The sequence below is a fragment of the Microcebus murinus genome, chromosome 13 (assembly GCF_040939455.1).
Source record: "Microcebus murinus isolate Inina chromosome 13, M.murinus_Inina_mat1.0, whole genome shotgun sequence".
NCBI classification, from domain to species: Eukaryota; Metazoa; Chordata; class Mammalia; order Primates; family Cheirogaleidae; genus Microcebus; species Microcebus murinus.
Genome location: NC_134116.1, coordinates 16,221,677 through 16,242,262, shown reverse-complemented (window position 1 = coordinate 16,242,262; position 20,586 = coordinate 16,221,677). Strand labels below are relative to the sequence as shown.

Sequence of the window (20,586 nt, the reverse complement as noted above, 5' to 3'; positions counted from 1 at the left end):
ATTAATTTCTGTCCTTATCTTTGTTACTTTCTTCCTCCTACTTTCTTTGATTCTACTTTGTTGTTCTTATTATAATTTATTGATTTTGATATTTGATATATTAATATTTAACCTTTGATTTTTTTCTCTGACATACTCACTTAAAGTGATAAATTCTCTCTAATTACTGATTCATCTATACATTTTGAGTTTTTATATATGATATTTTAGAATGATTTATCTGTAATTGTTTTGTGATTTCTATTATGATTTCTTCTTTAACTCATGAATTATTTAGAATGTTGCCTTAATATTTCTAAATTATGGAGTTTTTTGCTATCTTTTTTATTATGGTTAGAGAACACATTCTGCAAATTATGAACTCTGGTAATTATTGTTTATGTCCTTCTAGAGGATACATTTTGTACTTGAAGACAATGAATAATCTCAAATTGTTAGGCTCAGAGTTCTTTTTATGTTTATTAGATCAGAGGTGTTTATTATATGAAATCTCATTTTTTTCTTATCTGATTTATTAGTTTCTTAGAGAAAAATTTAATATCTTTACTATGATTTTGGATTTGCAAGCTTCTTTTTATAACTTGGTTAATTTTTGCATTGTATATTTTGGATTCAGAAGTTTATCTTTCTGTTGATTAGTTTCTTTTGTCATCATTTAATTACACCATTCATTCCTAATAATGATATTTGTTTAAAATTATTTTATTCTGATATTATTGCTAAGCCACTTTTGTCACTAATTGCTAACTAGTAATTTCACTAATTTCTCACTAACACCTAAGGCACCATAGACATTAATACTATTCCTTTGTTATACAAAACAAGATATTTTGAAAAGTTGAACTGTGAAGGATCCAAAAAAGAATAATAATAAGCATGGAAGTATCATCAGATAATATATAAAAATCTCTGAAAGTTTATTATTGTCAAATTAAGTTCATTAATCAAACACATAGTCTAATGGTAGGGAAATCAGAAAAAAAACCACCTTATTTACTGATAAAAACCTTATTTACTGGTATAGACTTGGACTTTTTAAAGAGGCTTCCATTTTCTAAGGAGCACATATTTTTGCATAATCCTGAATTATGAAAACTTTGCCCCCAAAGCTTGTTCCTCATACTCTGTTGCCTCTAGATTTGGAAAGCTATTTATATTCCCTTGGGTATGACTATTAAGATGTGTGTTCCATGACAGTGAAAATTTTTGTGTTTAGTGTTTAGTTTGTTAGGTCCTTGGTGCCAAGAGCAGTGTCTGGCACCTCGCAAGTGCTCAACTTAATCTGCTGAAATATTGAATAATAAATGAATAAATGCTGTTAAACATATAGCAGCTCATGTGCTATCTTCTAAAAACTTGCAGAAAAACAGACACTTTACTAGAAGGTTTATGTAATTTAGAAACTTGTCTCCAATTAACTACTCAAGTTTCTCATGTCTGGTATTATAATGTCTTGTAATTTCCCCCTCTCTCTAAGTGTCCATGTGAGCTGACATAACATGCCCCCAAACAGGCCGATCACTTCTTCCTTCTTTGAGAACATAAATATAGTGTTGGAAGGAGACCTCCCTGGTTATTGTGCTTACTTCAGCCATTCCTCTAAGTTCAAGAGTTGCAATTAATTATACATTTGTTGCTAGTTATTGAACATTTTATGTTGTTCACTTATGTTGCTGAATTGTGAGCTGCCACAGGCCCTGATTCTCCTGAACTCAGAGGCCTGGTTGGAGGGTCTTGTATGGTGTTCTGAGCAAGCAGTGCCTAAACTCGCCTGTTAATTGACTGATCAGCTTCTGCTCATGTTCTGGAATTCCTAGTGTCTGCTCCCTTGCACGGCTCAAAGGCATCTAAAAAGATCCTTCTTCCTCTTTCTGCTTGGTAATAAACTGAACACTGTAGGACTCAAAGAAACTCATTTATGAATGTGTTAAGGAATAAAATAGGAGGCTGGGCGACGTGATCACTACCGTTCTTTCTAACTCTGGGATTCCAGGATTCTGCGGGACCCAGTAGTGTTGGGGCCCAAAGGGGGACATTTTTAAATTGTACCCTTTGAAAGCATGAATGAAATGACATAGTCATTAGACCTACACATCAAAGGTGGCAACTGACTGAGTAACTCGTACCACGCACGTTGAGCCCGGGGACCGTGAATGATACAGTCCCACGTGCAGTGACACAAACCAAAGAGCTCTGATGTGAACGCATGGGAATCGGTCCCAGCCGTGAATAGTATCGAACAGCACGGTGCTCTGTGGGCAGATCTACCTTTAGCTCAATGCAGAACGACGGCTTACGTTTTTATACTCTTGCATTGGAAAAAATCACAGAGCCTGCTGTAACAGCCACCGATTCTGAATTCTGGCCCCATTTTTTATTCCTTACAAGCCCCAGACAAGCCATTGCTTTTTCTTCAACCGTGCATTTCAGAGTTGTGAAGATTGATAGAATATATAAGATCTTAGCAAATAGTATGCGCTCAAAAACTGCATGCATTTCAATCATTATAATTCCAAAAGACTGACCCTCACACAAGGGAGGGCATATCAGCAGTGCCCAGAAGAACAAGCACCACTCCAAGGGGCGCTAATAGAATGTTCTCCTCTAAACTTTTGGCTAGGACACTACATTGATGTTTGTGAGCCCTTGCACTGATCATCAGAGCTATTACGAACTCAGTAGGCTTCCCGAGTCCACAAAAGATGTAGTTTATATGGAATTAGAAAACGTTCTTCTTATTCTGTGAGTTAGGATTTAAAAATTTCACCCCACCCCACCACCCCATCAAAATTCAGAGTTTGCCTACTGAGTTACAAAGAAGCACACAATTTACATTTTGCGAAAGTAATATTACCTGTAATCAGTGACTCACTTTCAGCTATTGTGTTTTAATAACTTTACTGCACATCCTTTCCATTTGAACAATAGGAGATGGGCCTCTCAGTTGCTGGCGAATTAATGATGCTGTTACTAGGAGGGTAAATTTAGCCAGAGAATTGTACTCTTAGATAATGTGTCTGAAAGGCAGCAATAAGGTAGCTTGTAAAATAGTTATAAAGATTATTTACACCAGTCACATTACAGTTCAATGCGACTTCATGCTGCGTGTGAGAAAGATAGCTCAAAGTGAAACGGCTAGAAAAGACTGAATCCTGTGGCATTCAAACCAGGAATTCTTACCTTGTTTTCATTGAAATTAGCAATGACTACTCCAACAAAGAGGGTCAGTCCAATCATGCAACCCAGGAACACAAAAACATGAATATAGATTCCATGGATCTGCACAAACGAAATATACGGTTATTCATCAAAGCAAATGGGAGCTGCTGTTGACGTGTTCAGAGGATTTGCAGTGCTTGCTTACCGGCCCCACGCGATGAATAATAACATCTCTCACTTCCACCCAGCCCTTCAAGGAGAGAACTTCAAACAATGCCAGCATAGCATTTCCCACATTGTCAAAATTAAAGTTCCGAGGATTCGCCCTGCAATTCAGAGAGAGAAATGTTCTGTGGAATTCCAATGAGAAGCATGCAAGGCACAGATCTGTAGCACCTCCCAATCTTGGGTGCAGGGTCCATGCAGCATTTGGTAAGGTGCACTATGTGGCATTCGTTCGCTAAATCATAACAATGCATCCACGTGTTGTAATTTGTGATGGGGTAGTTGCAGTTTAAAACAAAATGCTACGCAACTCCAGTTTTAGCTCTTTGACCATTGGAAATACAAGTTTATAGATTGGCACAAAGGGGCACTGGATTTTGGAAGTGAATTTTGAAATAGTTTTCTAATTGAAAACCTTTCTAAAGGCATCAATTACAATTCCCTGTGTTAGTACAGAAAGCATAAAAAGAGTAGAATTTGGTTACTTTATTTCATTTTATGTCATCGTTGTGAATGTTATGCTGTAGAGTAGTGATGGATTTAGAGGTTACTGAGATGGCAAGAGGTGTTTGCTCACAGCCCGTATGTTTCCAAATCACTTTCTTGGTTGGATTTTTTTTCTTATTAGCTCTTTGTGTTCTCAATAGACACTTTTTAGTCCCCAAAGTGCAGCATGCTGTGTACCCCTACAGTTGATTCCTGGTTCCTAAAACACTTTGGCCCCACTGTTATTCCTTTTATTTGGGGAGGAATGTCTTATTTCTTGTTCTACTGAAACATTTATAGTCTTTTCTTCCCACTTACAAAAGTGATCCTTTCTATTAATATTAATACTACATTGTATTAATATTTTCTTTAATTGTTATGAGTCTTAGCTAACATTTTTAGTGTTAAAAGAAGTAGCTTTCAGTATTTTTTTTCTTTCCTTCTTATTAGAGGCTAATTTTAAATAATTGAAAGATTCAGACAATCATATATTAGAAAATTATGGACTATCACTACATTTCCTGAATTTGAGGAAGCACTGAGCTCTGGACTACTGAATAGAGTGATCCTACTGGAAGCCTATCTAAACTATGTTTGGATCATTATTTTCCCTGCTAGCTCATTTATCAAAATTTAACCTCACGACAGTCAACACTCTGAGGGGAATCTGGTTCAATATTTTTCTATCATTGTTTATGCTTTTTAAAGAATAGAGAAAAATCATGAGATGCACCTTTGTAAGATTTTTTGAAATACTAAATAGATGGGGATATAAGAAGAAAACATAAACCTGAAACTGACTTGCTCCCAAGGGTTTAAGACTGATTGGTAGAGATGTTTTCTATACAGTGCAAAAGCCCCATTCAGAAATTCATATTTTAGAATTCAGATCTATATTTTTTACATAGGAGAGTACAAATATATTCTTTTGGATTTTTCCTTTGGGAAGTTTCCATTAAATTTCATGTATTTTACCATAGATAGAAGTTGTAAGGATTCTACAAATATCACAGTTTGCTTGAATAAGGATTTTTTTCTTTTTAACCAAGTAAGCCAGTTCTGAGATCTGACGTCGAGTTTTCTTACCCATCCATTTCTTTATGTAAAAGTGCTTTTTAAGCTGAATTTGCAGAAACTTAAACTACTTTCATGATCCATATCTTTTGGAAGTTAGAATATGTTAAAAATATTCTAACTATACCAAGAAAAACAAAATGTAGTATCATAGACTTAAATAATTGGGAGAATTAATCACATTTAAAAACATAAGCCTTTTTTAGTTTTAATCACAAAAGATGTTTATTTATGCTTTGTTCATGCTAGCAAAATTGGAAAGTTTGAAATATTACCTATAACTACAGAGGACTTCACTAAACCCCAAGCATACTCCATCATTGTCATTTTACATGTCACCCTTCCTTAAACTGGAAGGGTGTTTATATATCATCTTTTCTGGTTAAATTTTAGAAAAATTTAATCTTGTCTGTCCAATTCAGAAAATGAAGACATTGGTTCTGACCTCACAATTTGTTCAATCTTTTATTTCCCAATGGAAAGTGCTCCGAGGCCCCCAGGAGCACTATAAGGAGAGCTGCTCCACCTCTGGGGAACATGGGGGCACACCATGAATATGTGACACAGATGTGGATATATGGGGAAAATCATTGTCCAAAATGGTACCTTGTATCCACACAATCATTTCTCCCAAAGAAGTCAGAAATATTTTGTGCTTCCTAGAAGGCATCAGCATTCCTTTTGCCTTGAGCTTTGGCAATGGAGTTGTCTCAACTTGCAGCACCTAACCTCTGCCTAGACCTTTCTTCCCACCTGCTCCGAGGCCTCTCCCTTTCACTTGTCTAATTCCTATTCGTCATCCTTCAAAAGTTAACCAACGTGTCTTCTCCTCTGGTCATTCTGCTTGGTCCTTAGTTTGTGTCAGGTGCCTCTCCTGTGTTTGCCATTGCACCCTTTGCCTTTCTGTAGGAATCAGAGACAGGTGTACCATGAAGCCAAAACCTAAGCCTCAGGAGCCCCCTTTGCACAGGTCCCTTCCAAGACTCTGGTACCCTGAATTGTTTGAGCCTTGGACCCTACAAAACCTGATCTCCTTCTGCCTAGAACGTACCCTAGTGTAACTTCAAATTACTTGTAGACTAGTTCAGGTTATCTAGAGGTAGGCTTACGGGCTTATCCATGTAGCATCAAAGCCATAAGCATATTATATAAAATTATTTGTAATTTCATTTTCTATTCCCCCTTCAACCTCCTATGAGGTAGGAACATAGCTTATTCAGGGCTGTATCACAGTGACAAGCATAATACCTGGTGAATAGCAAGCACTTAAAAAATACATTGATTGTAAACTTTGAATACTTTGTTGATTTTTCTCCCGTGCATGCCATTTTCCTATATTCCAGACCTCTGCTTAAAATAAAACATATAATATTTATAATATATGATATGTTTAATCCTCTTACTGAGGTGATTTTTATCTCATTAAGTCTGAATGATTCAGAAGAAAATAAATTATTCATCTGAAGAGAAAATATAGAAACTAGACTATCTCCTGAATTAGTGCATATTTATGTCCTAATTATAATTATCAAAGCATGCCCTAGGTGTATTCCCAGGCATAATTTATTTTCTTAATCATAATTTAGCCAATACAAAATTACAATATTTTCAGCTTCTAACTCTTGATTAGCTTACTACAGATGAAACATCTTCTGAACATCATGAACATTATCATGGGTACAGTTGACATTTATTAGACTGAAGATCTTTATTTCACTACAAATAATCCAAGTCATGATATTCTAGACAAATGGACAAAAGCAATAGTAATGATGTTCAAGGAATGCCTTTCTATTCTCTTATGCTTTTAAAATGTCACTGAACTCGAACTCCCTAATAATACCTTACATAAAATATTCCATTTCACTTCACTTTGATTTTTAAAATCCTGTGCAGCTGGTTTTATGGAACAGGTTGAATGCCAGGAGGTACAACTGCTTTTCTCCAAACACTGCCTTCTAGTGTGTTCCGGCTTCCTTTCTGACATCTTGGGGAGGTCCCAAAGCTTTTCGGTCACAAGATCAGTCTCTTTCAAAAGGCCAACTCCATTTTACATCAAACCTTTGTTCTCATAGCCCATGGGATGACCTCATCCTCAGCAGCTCAACCCTTCGTTTCAGGAAAGAAGAGTTGGCTGCTCCCTTCATTTCCACTCCTCCTCTTCAGGCCACTGATTCTTACAAGACCAGGATGGGATGCAGTTGCAGTGAGACAAATGGAGTTGAAGTGTTGTTAGCTGATGCTACTGGACTCTGGCCATCGGTGCCCTGGAGTGGCAGCCATTGCTTTCTCATGGAGCTCATTCATTTGCGTGTTCCTCAGAAATGCTCCCTGTGCTGACCCAGGCCTTAACATCTCTCCTACATGGTGTGCTGGGCTCATCTTGCTCTGGACAACCCAGGAAAGTGCCTGAGCCACCTCACCTTGGCCGCCTGCCCCCCTCATCAGCCCCCTCCCCTCCTTGGGAGGAATCCTCCTCCTGGGGGTGTGCTTTCCAAACACAAACCCACCGACCCAGGGTCCGCACCCCAGCCACTTCCTTTAGCAGCCCTCATACTGCAGGTCACTGTTCACCTGTCCTGATCACCCAGGGCCGGGCACCAGACACCTGGGGACAGCCCCTGTGCCCCTTAGCCCACTGAAATGATTCAACCTAGCCAATCCCCGCTCTTGTTCCTTCCCAAGGAAACCGCAATATAGGTTTCCCTAGAGTTCTCCCGTCCCTCTGCCTCATGAGCAAACTGAGGCTTCCTCATGTGGTCCTGCTTGGTGGGACATGCCCCCCTTTTAGGAACTGTAACAAACTACCCTTTCAATGGCAATTGTCACCTGATCTGTTGAACGTGCTATACCTCAAATTTTTAATTAATACATTGCATTTATTAATTATTAGTACATATATAGTATATATGAATATACTATATGTCCTGAGTCCCCAGCACAAGAGTGCCCTATCGCCCCTTTGCTGCTGTGGGCGATGCTCAGGTCTGGCTCCTGGAAAGACATGCACAGCTTCTTGCAAAGGGGGTGCCCTCTCCCCAGCACAGAGCCTTTGCAGCAAAGTTCAAGTCGGCTCAGATCAGGGGGCCCTGGGCAATGACGACTTGGCCCTCCAGGAACACCAGATAACCCTGCTCTGCCAGGGGGGAAGAGCAGCCTGCCCACAAGACCTGCTGTTCCTGCCTGGGACACCCTCTGACACTAAGTGGTCCCCCTGGGCTCCCTCACTTGCTGGCGTGGGAGGCGCCCTCTCCCTTCTTCCACAGTGATGGGAGGGAGATGCCACAGATTCTCAACTCCTGACTTCATTTACTTCCATGACATTATCTTGGAATGTAGAGTTTTCTTTTACAGAAGCTAGAGCTGGGTGATGATGGTGGATAATCTTTTCCTAAGTTCCGCTGGGATGGGTCTAGCTGGTCTCTGTAGAATGTAAAGACATTTTATGCCCTATTGACCTCAGATGTGAGGCTCAAATCTCAAAACAGCAGGGAAAAAAATCCCATTTGATGTCCTGATATAAATAAGTTATTTATGGTATAATAAATTTTTGTCTCAGAAAAGTAAATTTTTTATGCTTCATGCACTTCTATTGTAATGTAAATTCGACTGCTGTCTAGTTAGCAGTTGGATGAGGCCATCCTCATCTGTCGCCTTCCTCTCTATCTATACTCCAGCCACACATCCAAAATTAATCTTTCTTCTTAGTTTTTGGGTGTTTAAAAATAAAAACCTAAAATAAGCTATGTTGGATTGTTTATATAAGTGAATTTCATATTAGAGAGGTTCCAAAGAAAGGTAACAAAGAGTGCTAGGGTATGGCTGCTATTCCTTTTAAAGAATCTTGACATTTAGAAGAGAGAACATCAATGGTGATAAAGGCAGAGTTGCTGTTGTTCACTCATTATTCCAAGACGTAAAAAAGAAATTTTAAAAAACTAGGTAACAATTAAAAAGGAGAAATGAAGCTGATAGAACACTCAGCTCATTAACGAAACAGGCTGAGAGATTCCATTGATGGTCATTAATAAGCTAGATGAGACAGAAGGTACTAGGTGCTCCTAGCTTTGATATAAATGCTAATGCTTTGAAAATTCATTTTCAAGAGAAATGAATTTTGAAGGGAAAGTTAGATTTAATCAACTGTGTTACTGATTGCAATAATGGAAATCCTTCAACGTAAATGGGTTTTAAAATTGAAATAGCTTTATGATTTAGGGTTCTCTACAACTGTTATGAGGACATCAGATCCTCTTTTAAAGATATAAACTCAGGATGGGTTTAGTTTTAATTTGATAGGAAATCTTTTTTTAAGGCTCACTAATTTTTAAAACCATTTGAATCCAGATATATACTTTTAAAGTATTAGAAAAATACTGAGGTGATATTTCATTAGTTTCATGAAGTAATGTGGAACTAAATGTACCACTTGTTCTATTATTTACCTGATTTTTGTATCCTGTTGTAATCTGGTGCTTTGCCCTATATTACTTAAAATCATTTTAATATCTCCAGCAGAATTACCTTTAGTTTCATGTCATATTATACTGATTTAAAGCCAAATATTAATAAAAATATCATTCTTCAGAATATTTTTCTGATGTGCTTACCAAACACGAGGCACCCAAAATCCAGGTTTTTTCTCTCCAGGTCTCAATTTTAAGTTTAAGTTCTTGGACACACTTACATTGATTCTGAATATGCCATTACAATCTTCCTAAAGTAGTAAAAAGGGGGAAAAGGGGAAATCTAATCAGAAAATGAACTCAGAAAATGCAAAAGATAAGAAATAATGCTTCTTACAAGGAATGCCAAATGTCCTTTTTCTAATGATAGTGATGCAGACAGCTACCCAGCAGATAATAGCAAAGACTTAGGAGATAGGCAGGTGACAGTCAATACTGAAAACATTAGCAAGTGGGCAAAGGATCCAAATAGACATTTCTCCAAAGAGATGCAAATGACCAATGAGCACATGAAAAGATGCTCAGCATCATTAGCCATTAGGAAAATGCAAATAGAAACTGTAATGAGATACCACCTTATACCCACTAGAAAGGCTATAATCAAACAACAGATAACAACAAGTGTTGGCGAGGATGTGGAAAAATCAGAGTCTTCATATCGGAACCCTCATATCCTATTGATGGGTATGTAGAATGGTGCAGCCACTTTGGAAAACAGTCTGGCAGTTCCTCAAATGACTAAACACAGTTACCATATGAGCCTGTGATTCCACTCCTAGGTATCCACCCAAGAGAAATGAAAATGTGGTGTCTACACAGAAACCTGTACACAAATATTTACATAAGCATTGTTCCTGATAGCCAAAAGGTAGAATGACTGAAATGTCCATCATGGGACAAATAGATAAACAAAATGTGGTATATACACACAATGGAATACTATTCAGCCATAAAAAGGAATGAAACACTGATACATACTACAACACGACAGCCCTTGAAAATACTGTGCTAAGTGAAAAAGGCCAGTCACAAAAGACAACAAATGATATGATTCCATTCATATGAAAGTCCAGAGCAGGGAGTTCTTTAGAGACCAAAAGTACATATGTGGCTTGGGAGGGAGGTGGTGGGTAGACAAAAGGAAGGCGGTAACAGTTAAAAGACAAAGGGCTTCTTTTCGACACGATGCGAATGTTCTAAAAGTGGCTGTTGTGAAGGTCATGCAGCCTGCGAATATGATAAAGTTTTGAAACCACTGAATCATACAATTGAAGTGGGTGAATTGTAGGATGTATGAATTATCTCTCAATAAAGCTGTTATAAAGATTTAAAAGTTAAATACCAGTAAGAAGTTTTGGACTCACTTCTGCTTGCTCTCCCTTTGGTTATCTCTGCCTTTTAGGCTACAATTATCATATTTTAAGCCTAAACTCCTTTTCTGGGTTGAAGGTGTATATGGTAAAATTCTTCACCACCATTTGAATATTTTAACAGAAATTCAATTTTTCCTGTTGAAAGTCCCCTTTGACCCTATATCATGTCACCTCCTGGCTTCTCCCTTCCTGTGCCCGGACTGGCATCCCAGCAGCAATGCAGTAGCAAGACCTTTTCCCATCCTTCATGGCCCGTGTCTCCATTCCTATCACAACTAGGTTAGTCATGCCAACATTACCGCTTTCTGGATCACCTACCAATAAAATTCTTTAAAATAAAAGCCTTTTTACACAAATGATACATCGTTAACTTATGAAACATGGATAAATAAAAGGAAGGAAACTTAACCCATGATTAATACTTTGGAGTACATCTTTCCAGTCTTTTTTTCTATGCATACATGAGCTCATAGCCTACTTTTTTCAGTTAGAAATATATTGGGATTATCTTTTCATGACCATATCTATTTATCCACAACATTATTTTAAAAAGCTGTGTTGCAATGTGTCACCTGGAGGTTCCATGATGTATGCAGCTTTACTGCCTCTTCCAATCTGTCTTTCTGAGCCACCCGAGCCCACTTTGATTGTGTGGTTAAAAGCCAGGCTGCTTGGACATGTGCCTCAGCTTCTCCACTTTAGCTGGGTGACCTCGAACAAGTTATTTAAACTTTCTACACCTATTTTCCTCATTTGTATAATCTGGGTGACAAAAGCAGTACTAGGGACAGTGCCTCGTGCTTTGTGAGCGCTAAGAAGTGTCAGATTCCTCTTCTTACAAACTTTTAGTGGCGTGCCACTTCTCATCAAAGAAATTCCAAACCCCTTAGCCTGGAGTTCCAGGAGCTTGTTGATGTTTCCCTAACTTACATTTCTGACCTTGTTTTTCAGTTTTTTCCTACATGGGAGGGTAATGAAGTCTGACGATTGGGTTAGGCACTTTATGTAAGCAAGTTAATGTAATATGCACAATATCACTTTGTGAGAAGAGTTATAGAGGAGGGAAAAAGTGCAGAGGGATAAACTGCCTGGACTAAGCCACCGCATCTACAAAAGTTGGATTCTTATCTCAGGAGCTGTGATCCTAGGAGGTCCTTTCCTGCTCATCTCTCATCCTATGTCTTCCCTGAAGCTGTCCCTGCACAGCTCTCCCAGTCGGAAGCATGATTTCCCATGCTGAAACCAGACTGCACGTTATTTTTGCCTCCTATGTGCTCTTTTAACTGCTGACTTTATATTAAGTTTGCTTGAACATGAAACACATGTTCTGATTGGACAGAAAATGCTTCAAAACAGGGGTAGTGGCCTACCCATTTTTCTAGTCCTCATTTCATTTCACCTTTCATGGTGCCTTGATGTTAGCTACCATTAAATAACTAATATTTAATGAGTACTTGTGAAAAGGTATTCTCGCAGTTGGTTTGCAGGATTTTGGTGACTAATTTCTAGGCTCCGTATCTCTAGCTATATCAGTCTCAAGACATCTGCTGCCATGTTTTAAGAAAAGGAGCAAAGTAGTGAAGGGAAGTGCTCAAATACAAGAAAACAACATGTTCTCCCAGCTAGAAAACATGGCCCAGAAAGCTCGAGCTCCATTGCCTTTAAGCACAAGCTGTGTGATCTAAATGTTGGCGTATCCAGTTTCCCTTTTTCCTTGGGAGCTCTGAGATAGAACTGACATCCCTTCATCCACATGGCATTCTTGGCTTTGGCCTCTTATGTTGGGATTAGAAAAGATGAAAAGACACAGCCTGCTTCTCACTGTGTGAATTTCTTTTCAGTTATTCTGCTTGGTGCAGATGCTCCCTAAGACAGCTAAGTCTCCTTAGGCTTTCCTTATGTGCCCTCCCACAGACCCTCCTGCTGTAGGAAAGAGGATAAATGCATCGTGCAAGCTACGTCCATGCCCATCTGCTGTCTGTTCTCCATCCCCATAAGAGTCATCAATCTTCAGCTTGGGCTGGGTATGAGCAGATACCATAAAGTCACCATGTGCTTTGGCCATTATTGACATACTGAGTCTTCCGAGAGTCTTAGTAGGCTTCATCTTTACATGCTATTATTATTTTCCTGGCCTTTATTCAGTGTGGATCTAAAGTAACTCTTCTTTCTGTGCACAAGCTTGTGGACTATGCATCACCTCTTCATTCACTATTTCCTTCACCAGCTAATTTGATCCATCATGACTTTCAGACCACAGTTCAGCTCCATTAGGCCTTTTGGAAACACACATTTTAATGGAATTCAGGCATTATTTTATTTAGGTGAAAGAGAAAATACGTTTTTTAGTTTATACATCAGCAATACTTGGTTTACTTTATTAATCTATCTATAATATTGAGAGGAGTCCTAAGAGAATGGAACACTGCATGGTGTTGAAGAGACTGCCTAATTATTAACCAAACTGTGACCCTTTTTTTCCAGCCTTCCTTCCAGTATGGTGAGCCCATGCCCTCAACAGTGGAATGTAGTGGTGAGGGGGTATGTACACTTCTTGGGTGAGACCACAGCCCACCCCAACAGAGACGGCCCTCTGTTCTCATCTGCCAGCTAGCTGCTAATCGAAGAAGGCTCTGAAGACATAGTGAAGGGCGGAGACACAGGACAGAAGGAACGTGAGTCCCTGAATGGTCATTTGGAGGAGACCTGGCCAACTTCTTCAAAATGTGCCATGTACATTTCAAATGTTAAGCTGCTGAAACATTAGGGTTGTTACAGCAGCTGCCTCTTATTAACACTGACTGAAGAAAGAGAAGCAGAAATGCTGTAGTGAAAGCATTCAAGTTTGGGTCTTTGTTAGGGTCCTTGCTGGTCATCATAAAGGGGAAGATTCTGGGCAGCTAAGAGCTAATGTGAAGGCACCAGCTTCCCCAAGGGGGCAGTGCTGAGAGCGGGGAAGTAATAAAAAAAAAAGGGGTAAGAGTGAAACTTTGCCTCTCGTACATTTTTGCACGGGGCTGCTTGCTAATATGAGAAAGGATTTTTGAAAAGACACAGAGCACCTCTCACTATGTGAATTTCTTTCCAATTATTCTGCTTGTGACAACAGAGGCAGGATCAAGTTAGGAAAGACCTAAAGGGAAAGTTTCTGAGGCTCACAGCTGTAAACATCTGGAATCTTGGACACCTATGATGTCAACAGTGGATTGACATTGCAATAGGAAGGAAGAGTAGGATTCTCTGACATATGCTTTAAATCTTATAAACCTTTCCCAGACAGAACAGACATACTTCATACTTAAGCAAAAAGGAGTCTGTGGGAAGAGAAGTTTTAGAGTTTTGTCACGGGGTTCTCAAAGTAGCCTCAGCAGCCACTGAACCACATGCTTTCCAAGGGAGGGTAAACTCGCTTAATCTTTATTTCAAAAGCCAGAAAGGTGCATCTTACCCTTCGAATAATGTTGGGATCATTGCACTTTGCCAGTTTTCCAGCAAAAAGCTGAACTCCAAAGCTTGCAAAAACAAGCATTAATGTCAGCAAAAGAATGGAGACCTGAAAGAAATTGATGAAATATTAAATCTTTTGGTAAAAGCTAAACATTAGGTTTGGTTTAAACAGTGATATAAACTGGATTTTCAAAGATAACATTGTATAAAATTCATGGGATTTTGATACTATCTTTTAACATCTCCAGTTTCCACCATAGGTCATTCAATTAGCCTTACTGGAATATCAAAAGAAGGAAATGAACAGGCTTTGAATTCTTGAAATAAAAACATATGGCTTTCATGTAAGAAAATGGAATATGGTAATTTTTTTATATGACTTGGACTTTTCTGATTTTAAAATCAAACCTTGCTCTATTTTGTTTAATGGGACAAACGAAAATGCTTAAATAATTATATTTTGCCCAGTATCTCAAAACAAAGCAGAGTACAAATGAGAGCCACAGTGGGTTTGCTTTCTCGTGAGTATGAGGGTGTGCATTAGGAGAATGTGCTGTGCACACAGGCCAGGAGATAGCTCGGTCCTAAAAAGCGAATCTGTTAATTAACTCATGCTCCCTCTGCTGGCTGACTCGGGAGAAAAGTGGCAAAAGGTAAAATATGGAACAAACCATACGAACTATACTGGTTGAATAATCTAAACATATACCTTAAGTATACTAACATTACACAGAAACATCATCAGGAGAAAGGCACAAACAGATTCTCTTCTAAAATCTATCAATGATCAAAAGATTCAAATACATCAGCTATCAGATGATACTCTGTTTCTTTTCATTCCGGCTGTGTGAAAAGCCACCGTTTCAGGGTTTTGCACAAAGAAAATGAGGACTTTTAAATACATTTTAAAAAGTCAGGAACTCTATGCCTCTAGTAATATCACAATCTATCTACCTTTGTATCAACTACACCTACAACTGTTCTCTTACCATATGTATGTTTCTAGAAGGCAAGATACAAAACAAACTTATGTAAATTAATTCATGTTTATCTTATGCACAAGCAGAACTCATCAATAATAAAAAGAATCTTTTGATCATTCTTTTGTAAGGCAAAGATCCTTCTGTAACAGATTGTGAACAATGAGCCTCTTGTTTTATCTCCAGCCCCGTTCTTAGAAGACCCTAAATTAATGTTTGCACAACTAAAAAGAATGTTATTCCCAACCACATTTGTAAACATTCATACTGAGATTACTTAAAGTAGTGTATACCTGTATGTTAGATTTTTTTTTTAAGTTGTTTTATGTTAACACTCCTAAGATCTAGAGACAAATTCCATGCTATATGCTTTAGGGAACATACAGGATGAGATTATGAGCCCAAATGCATTAATTCCTAAATTGAGTTTATGAAGTAGATAGGGTTGAATCTTCTTATCCTTAATTTCCTGATGGGGAGACTAAAACCCAAAGCAGAAATAAGAGTCAAGAATTAGGAATGAAAGAGTCAGCAGATACTATTTCTTTGGAGTCCCCATTCATTGTACTTTCCAGAATGCTTCTTTCGTTGTTCACTGAATTAAATAAACTGATAGCCAGACACACCCATGGATAAAGTTTTTGAAAGTGCATTGTGTTTTGTTAGTGCTTTATAACCCCCTGGTAATAAACGAAGGCATAGACTTGACCTTGACAAGCAAGACTCGCTTTGTCCCGGCATTGGCTACATTATGGAGTTGGACTACAGTGAACTGGAAGCAAAGTGTAACTCTAACAAACCAAAAAGATTTCCTTGAAGCCGCTGAAAAGTTCTCGAACAACTTTTCTCATCTGGGGCACCAGTTTGAATATCCGCAGCGGTCTCAGGCACCGAAGAACCATGAGGAGTTGAGCTCCCGATTCAGCGGGCACATTTTGAGGCATCCAGCAAAGAAATATCAAGCTCACCTGGAACGGAAAAAAATAATCTCTGGGATTTACATATTTTATCTTCTACTATGTACATTTTGCGTGAGCCAACTGGCCACAACTTTTCATTTAGCAGAGATTACACGTGTTATGAGAGACAAGCACTCACCAGTTGTGTTTGCAATCTGTTAACTTTAAGCAATGAACTTAATCTAGACCTGTTAGAATCCTCAAAGGAAAGTCACCACGTGCGTGCAGGAATGAAACGGAGGTGCTCACATTGTGTCTGTGCGTATATCCGTGCATTCTGCTCCTTCTTTTAAGTTACTACACAGGAGGCTTCGCTGATGTCAGTATGACTGGAATTCCTTTTATAGAGGTTACTACTATTTAATAATGATCTGCAACCTGCTACCTGTTAATGATCACAATTCTACATGTTGCATTTGCAAAGACATTAATTTCATGCCTCCTTGGATACATAGACGAAATAAAATTTCTTTTGAGTCCATTCCTATGCTTCTCCAATTTACTTTAACTGAATAGTTGGATGGGCACTTGCTATAGCCAGGTATTCTGTGCACTGTAATCAGAGAGAGGTCCAACCACAATCATTGCAGTTTGCCATTAACAGGAAGGGACTCATTGATTAATAACATGATTTATATGAGGCAAATTTTTTTTTGGTATAAGAGCCACAAGAATTATGGGATGCAAACTAGATTTCCTATTTTAGGCTTTAATTAATGTACATCTCATTCATACATATAATTGTGATTGGTGTATTTGAACAATATAACTGCCCCTAGATATTTATAATGCTTTTAATTTAGATTTTACATGCATGTCCCTTATTCGCATATCATGGACTACTCTTTAGTCCATTTAGGAACTCAGGGCATTTAAACCTCTGCAACTCACATATCTCACTCTTGTACGAAGAAATGTAGGAGGTTTTACAAAATCATTTCATTTTCCAGTTAGGAAATAACTAAAGACTTACAAGATATATAAATATGTCCATTACTCCACCAAAGTCCCTGATGACAGCAGTTGGAGTGAAAAATAAGCCATCTGCCATAATCTTCAGATTAAGCTCAATGCTCATGAATATCACAAACACGTACTCTGCAATCTGAAATGGGCAAGACGTAGTTTTGAAATGAAAAGAAAAATTGCAGGTCAGTATTTTATCCCTGAGCTGTGAGCTGAGGTTTAAGCAGCAGTACCTGCAAAGTGGGTGCGTGCATGACTCTTCGAAAGGGGGATTCGAACATCATGGAAATGCAGGAGCAGATGGTTACGATGATCATGACCCAGTCCAGGTAAGTGACCAATCCCAGCAAATCACTGCCAAAGAGCAAACAAAATTGAGAAACACAAACATTCCAAGAAAGGCTTCTAAGAGTCAGATTCTGGCCTCTGTGACTCTATTAACATGATGACTATTTTTAAAATAGTCCTCAATCTTCTATTTCATAACATGATATAGCAAGAAAATAAAAGAGAATTTTTATATTTGTATGGAGCATAAAATAGTACATGAAAACTTCAAATGTGCCTGGAAAATGGAGTTGGTAATGCTTACTATAGTTGATGGTACTTTGTATTTTTCACAGCTCCTGTGACAGGGTCTGTTTTAGATCTGTAAGAGAGAGCACACATAGGAAATTCTGCAACATAACATAGCAAGTATGTTATAACTTAGCAGCATAGTATTTACAAACATCTAGTCTACTTATCATCTCTTTTATATCCTTTATAACATGTCCATTATAAAAATATGCTAACTAAATGTGACTTTGGAAGGCAGAGAACATTAGATGAAAGAAAAACCCAAAGACTTTTCAGTTGATGCTTATGAAAGTAACATTTTATAATTTTTTAAGATATTTCATCTTAGAATTTGCGACTCCATTCAAAATCTCCTGACACGGGTATCACAAAATTAAATTTTGACTTTCACTTAGAAGCACTTATTTAAAATGTTTGCCTTACTAGTTCAAGTATGTTCTTCAAAATAATTTAATAAAATACTCCATAAATTAAATAGGAGAGTTATTCACCCTGCATTTAGCTGTGATCTCATGAAATAATTTATATAGAATTTCTTGGGAGGGGGATTTATAATTTTTGCTTTCAGGAAGCCTGGGAACAACTGTCAGTGAGGTCCCTGACACTCTTTGTGTTTGGGTCCCAATTACAGCCAAGTCTTCATCAGTCGCATTCAACATCAGCTGTGTTGCTGACAAAAGGAGAATTACACCACACTAAATGAAGTGGAGAATTAGCAATTAGATGTTAACTTGTAGGCAGCCAACAGGATAATTCAAGATGAAAATCCCACTTTGGGAACAGATCAAATCAACTTCTAAACTTCCATCTTCTTTTTTTTTTTTTCAATTTGTGAAAACTCAGGGAGGATTTTAATGATTATTACTCAGGTGCTTTACGTTGTGAAAGTCTTTCTAGAACAGCAGAGAGAACAACATGCTGGCAATCAGGAGAGAGCCAGGTACTAGCTGGGTCCCTGAGCAAAGCCCTAACCTCTGAAGACCTAAATACCCTGCTCTGTTGAGGAGAGGGCACATGAATGACACCAACAGGTCCCTGAGGTCTCTCCCATCCCTGACATGTCCTAATAGTGTGTATGAGTTTGTTAGAGCTGCTGTAACAAGGCATCACAGACTGGGTGGCTTAAGCAACAGAAATGTATTTCCTTATCATTCTGGAGGATGGAGGTCCAGGATCAAGATGTCAGTAGAGTTGGTTCCTTCCGAGAGCTGTGAGGGAAGAATCTGCTCCAGGCTTCTCTTGCTGACTTATAGATGCCCATCTTCCCCCTACATGTCTTCACATGGACTTCTCTCTGTATGTGTCTGTGCCCATAATTCTTATAAGGACACCAATCTTATTGGATTAGGGCCCACCTTAATGATCTCATTTTAATTTAATTGCCTCTTTAAAGTTCCTATCTCCAAATACAGCCACATTCTGGGGGTTAGGACTTCACCATATGGATTTTTTGGGAGACAATTCAGCCCATAACTGATAGTGATCATCAACAAAAGAATCAATTTACTTAAATGGTGGCATCAGGAAGGCCCAACTTCATAATGGAAAGATGGAGAGTTTTCACGTTTCCTCTAGGCTCACTGTCTTCAGGATATTAAAGTGAACCTTGACAAAAAGTCATCTCATCCATTGGTTGCCTGTGAAACTTGGCTTAGGTCTCCATAAATATAGTGTCCTTAAGGCTTACCCTGCTGATAGCTTCTTAAACATTTCTTCCATGTTGGTAGGGAGCAGACAAGGGACACTAGGTTTTCTTTTTATGAGAGGTGGTAATGGAAGCCCTTGTCAACTTTCTTTCTTCTTTACTTTATTTTCAAAGAAACCAACTGGGGTATTTCGACCCTAACGAAAATATAAGTCTGACAGAAGACATGGCTAATGGCCTTCACCACTTCATTTAAACTCCCTTTGTTTCAGTATTTCCAAAATAAAATATGGAATTAATAAAACTGATACAAACATATTAGGTAACTGGTAAAATGCACAAACAAAAATGGCTAAGCACTTTACCAATGGGAGTTTTCTATGAATGTTAACTACTTTCGACCTCTGTTTTCCACCTGGTCGGGCGCTCAGCCAAGAGGAGCAACGTGATTCATTAGCCCACAGTTTATTTTGTGACCCCGTTAGGATTACACGCTCCTTCTCCTGCATGTGACAACCGCCCCTGCTGTTCCCACGGCTCAGGCCAAACACCCGGCCGAAACGAAGTGCACTCACGCGTTGAAGCGCGCGCGGACCACCACGCGGCAGAAGTTTCTGAACCTGTGCTCCCGGCCCACGATGAACAGCGGCTTATCAAAGTACGGGTGGTTCTCCCTCAGTTCCTCTTCTTGCACTTTCCTTGGAGGGGAAATTGATGGGAGAGTGAGGCCAAGGGAAACGTTGCCACCCCAAAACGGGGGCCCGGGAACACCGCACGCGGCACCCAGTACCTTTTCATTTCCGCTTGCTCCTTTTTCTCCTGAATCATCTTGATCTCACTGTCTTCTCTCTGTGCATTTCTATACCTCACTGTATTGGAATGCTGGAAGCAAATGGAGAGGCGGCATATTAAAATGGGAGATTTTTTTTTTTTTGAAGGCCAACATATATTACCACTTAAGAAGTTGACATGAATATCTTTATTCTCTATATATGTTTTTAATGGCCACAGTCTTCTTAGCAAGGGTATTTTTTCCTCTAAAAAGTCATTCATTCTGCACATGTTGATTGAGATGCTATCACGTGCCAAGCACTGTTCTGGTGCCGAGGATACGGTAAGAGAGAAACAAGCAAAAACAAAATCCCTGTTCTCATGGGGCTGATGTTCTAGGCAGGAGGAGACAGATAAAAAAATAAATCAAAATAAGTGAGTATGTCAGAGGAGGCT

The 20,586-nt window shown here is 38.7% G+C and overlaps 1 protein-coding gene across 2 annotated transcripts in view; it reads right to left on the bottom strand.

Annotated features, from left to right (window-relative positions):
- Positions 1-20,586, bottom strand: part of NALCN (sodium leak channel, non-selective) — a 323,837-nt gene that overhangs the window by 26,644 nt on the left and 276,607 nt on the right. For both annotated transcript variants that reach the window (XM_076009294.1, XM_076009295.1), the window contains 10 exons: positions 20,150-20,241; positions 19,935-20,057; positions 17,728-17,784; positions 17,369-17,489; positions 17,143-17,274; positions 16,011-16,178; positions 14,232-14,336; positions 9,555-9,661; positions 3,365-3,485; positions 3,181-3,279 (listed from right to left, as the gene is read on the bottom strand). In XM_076009294.1, the coding sequence (XP_075865409.1) occupies positions 3,181-3,279; positions 3,365-3,485; positions 9,555-9,661; positions 14,232-14,336; positions 16,011-16,178; positions 17,143-17,274; positions 17,369-17,489; positions 17,728-17,784; positions 19,935-20,057; positions 20,150-20,241 (1,125 nt within the window). The remainder of the gene's footprint in view (positions 1-3,180; positions 3,280-3,364; positions 3,486-9,554; positions 9,662-14,231; positions 14,337-16,010; positions 16,179-17,142; positions 17,275-17,368; positions 17,490-17,727; positions 17,785-19,934; positions 20,058-20,149; positions 20,242-20,586) is intronic.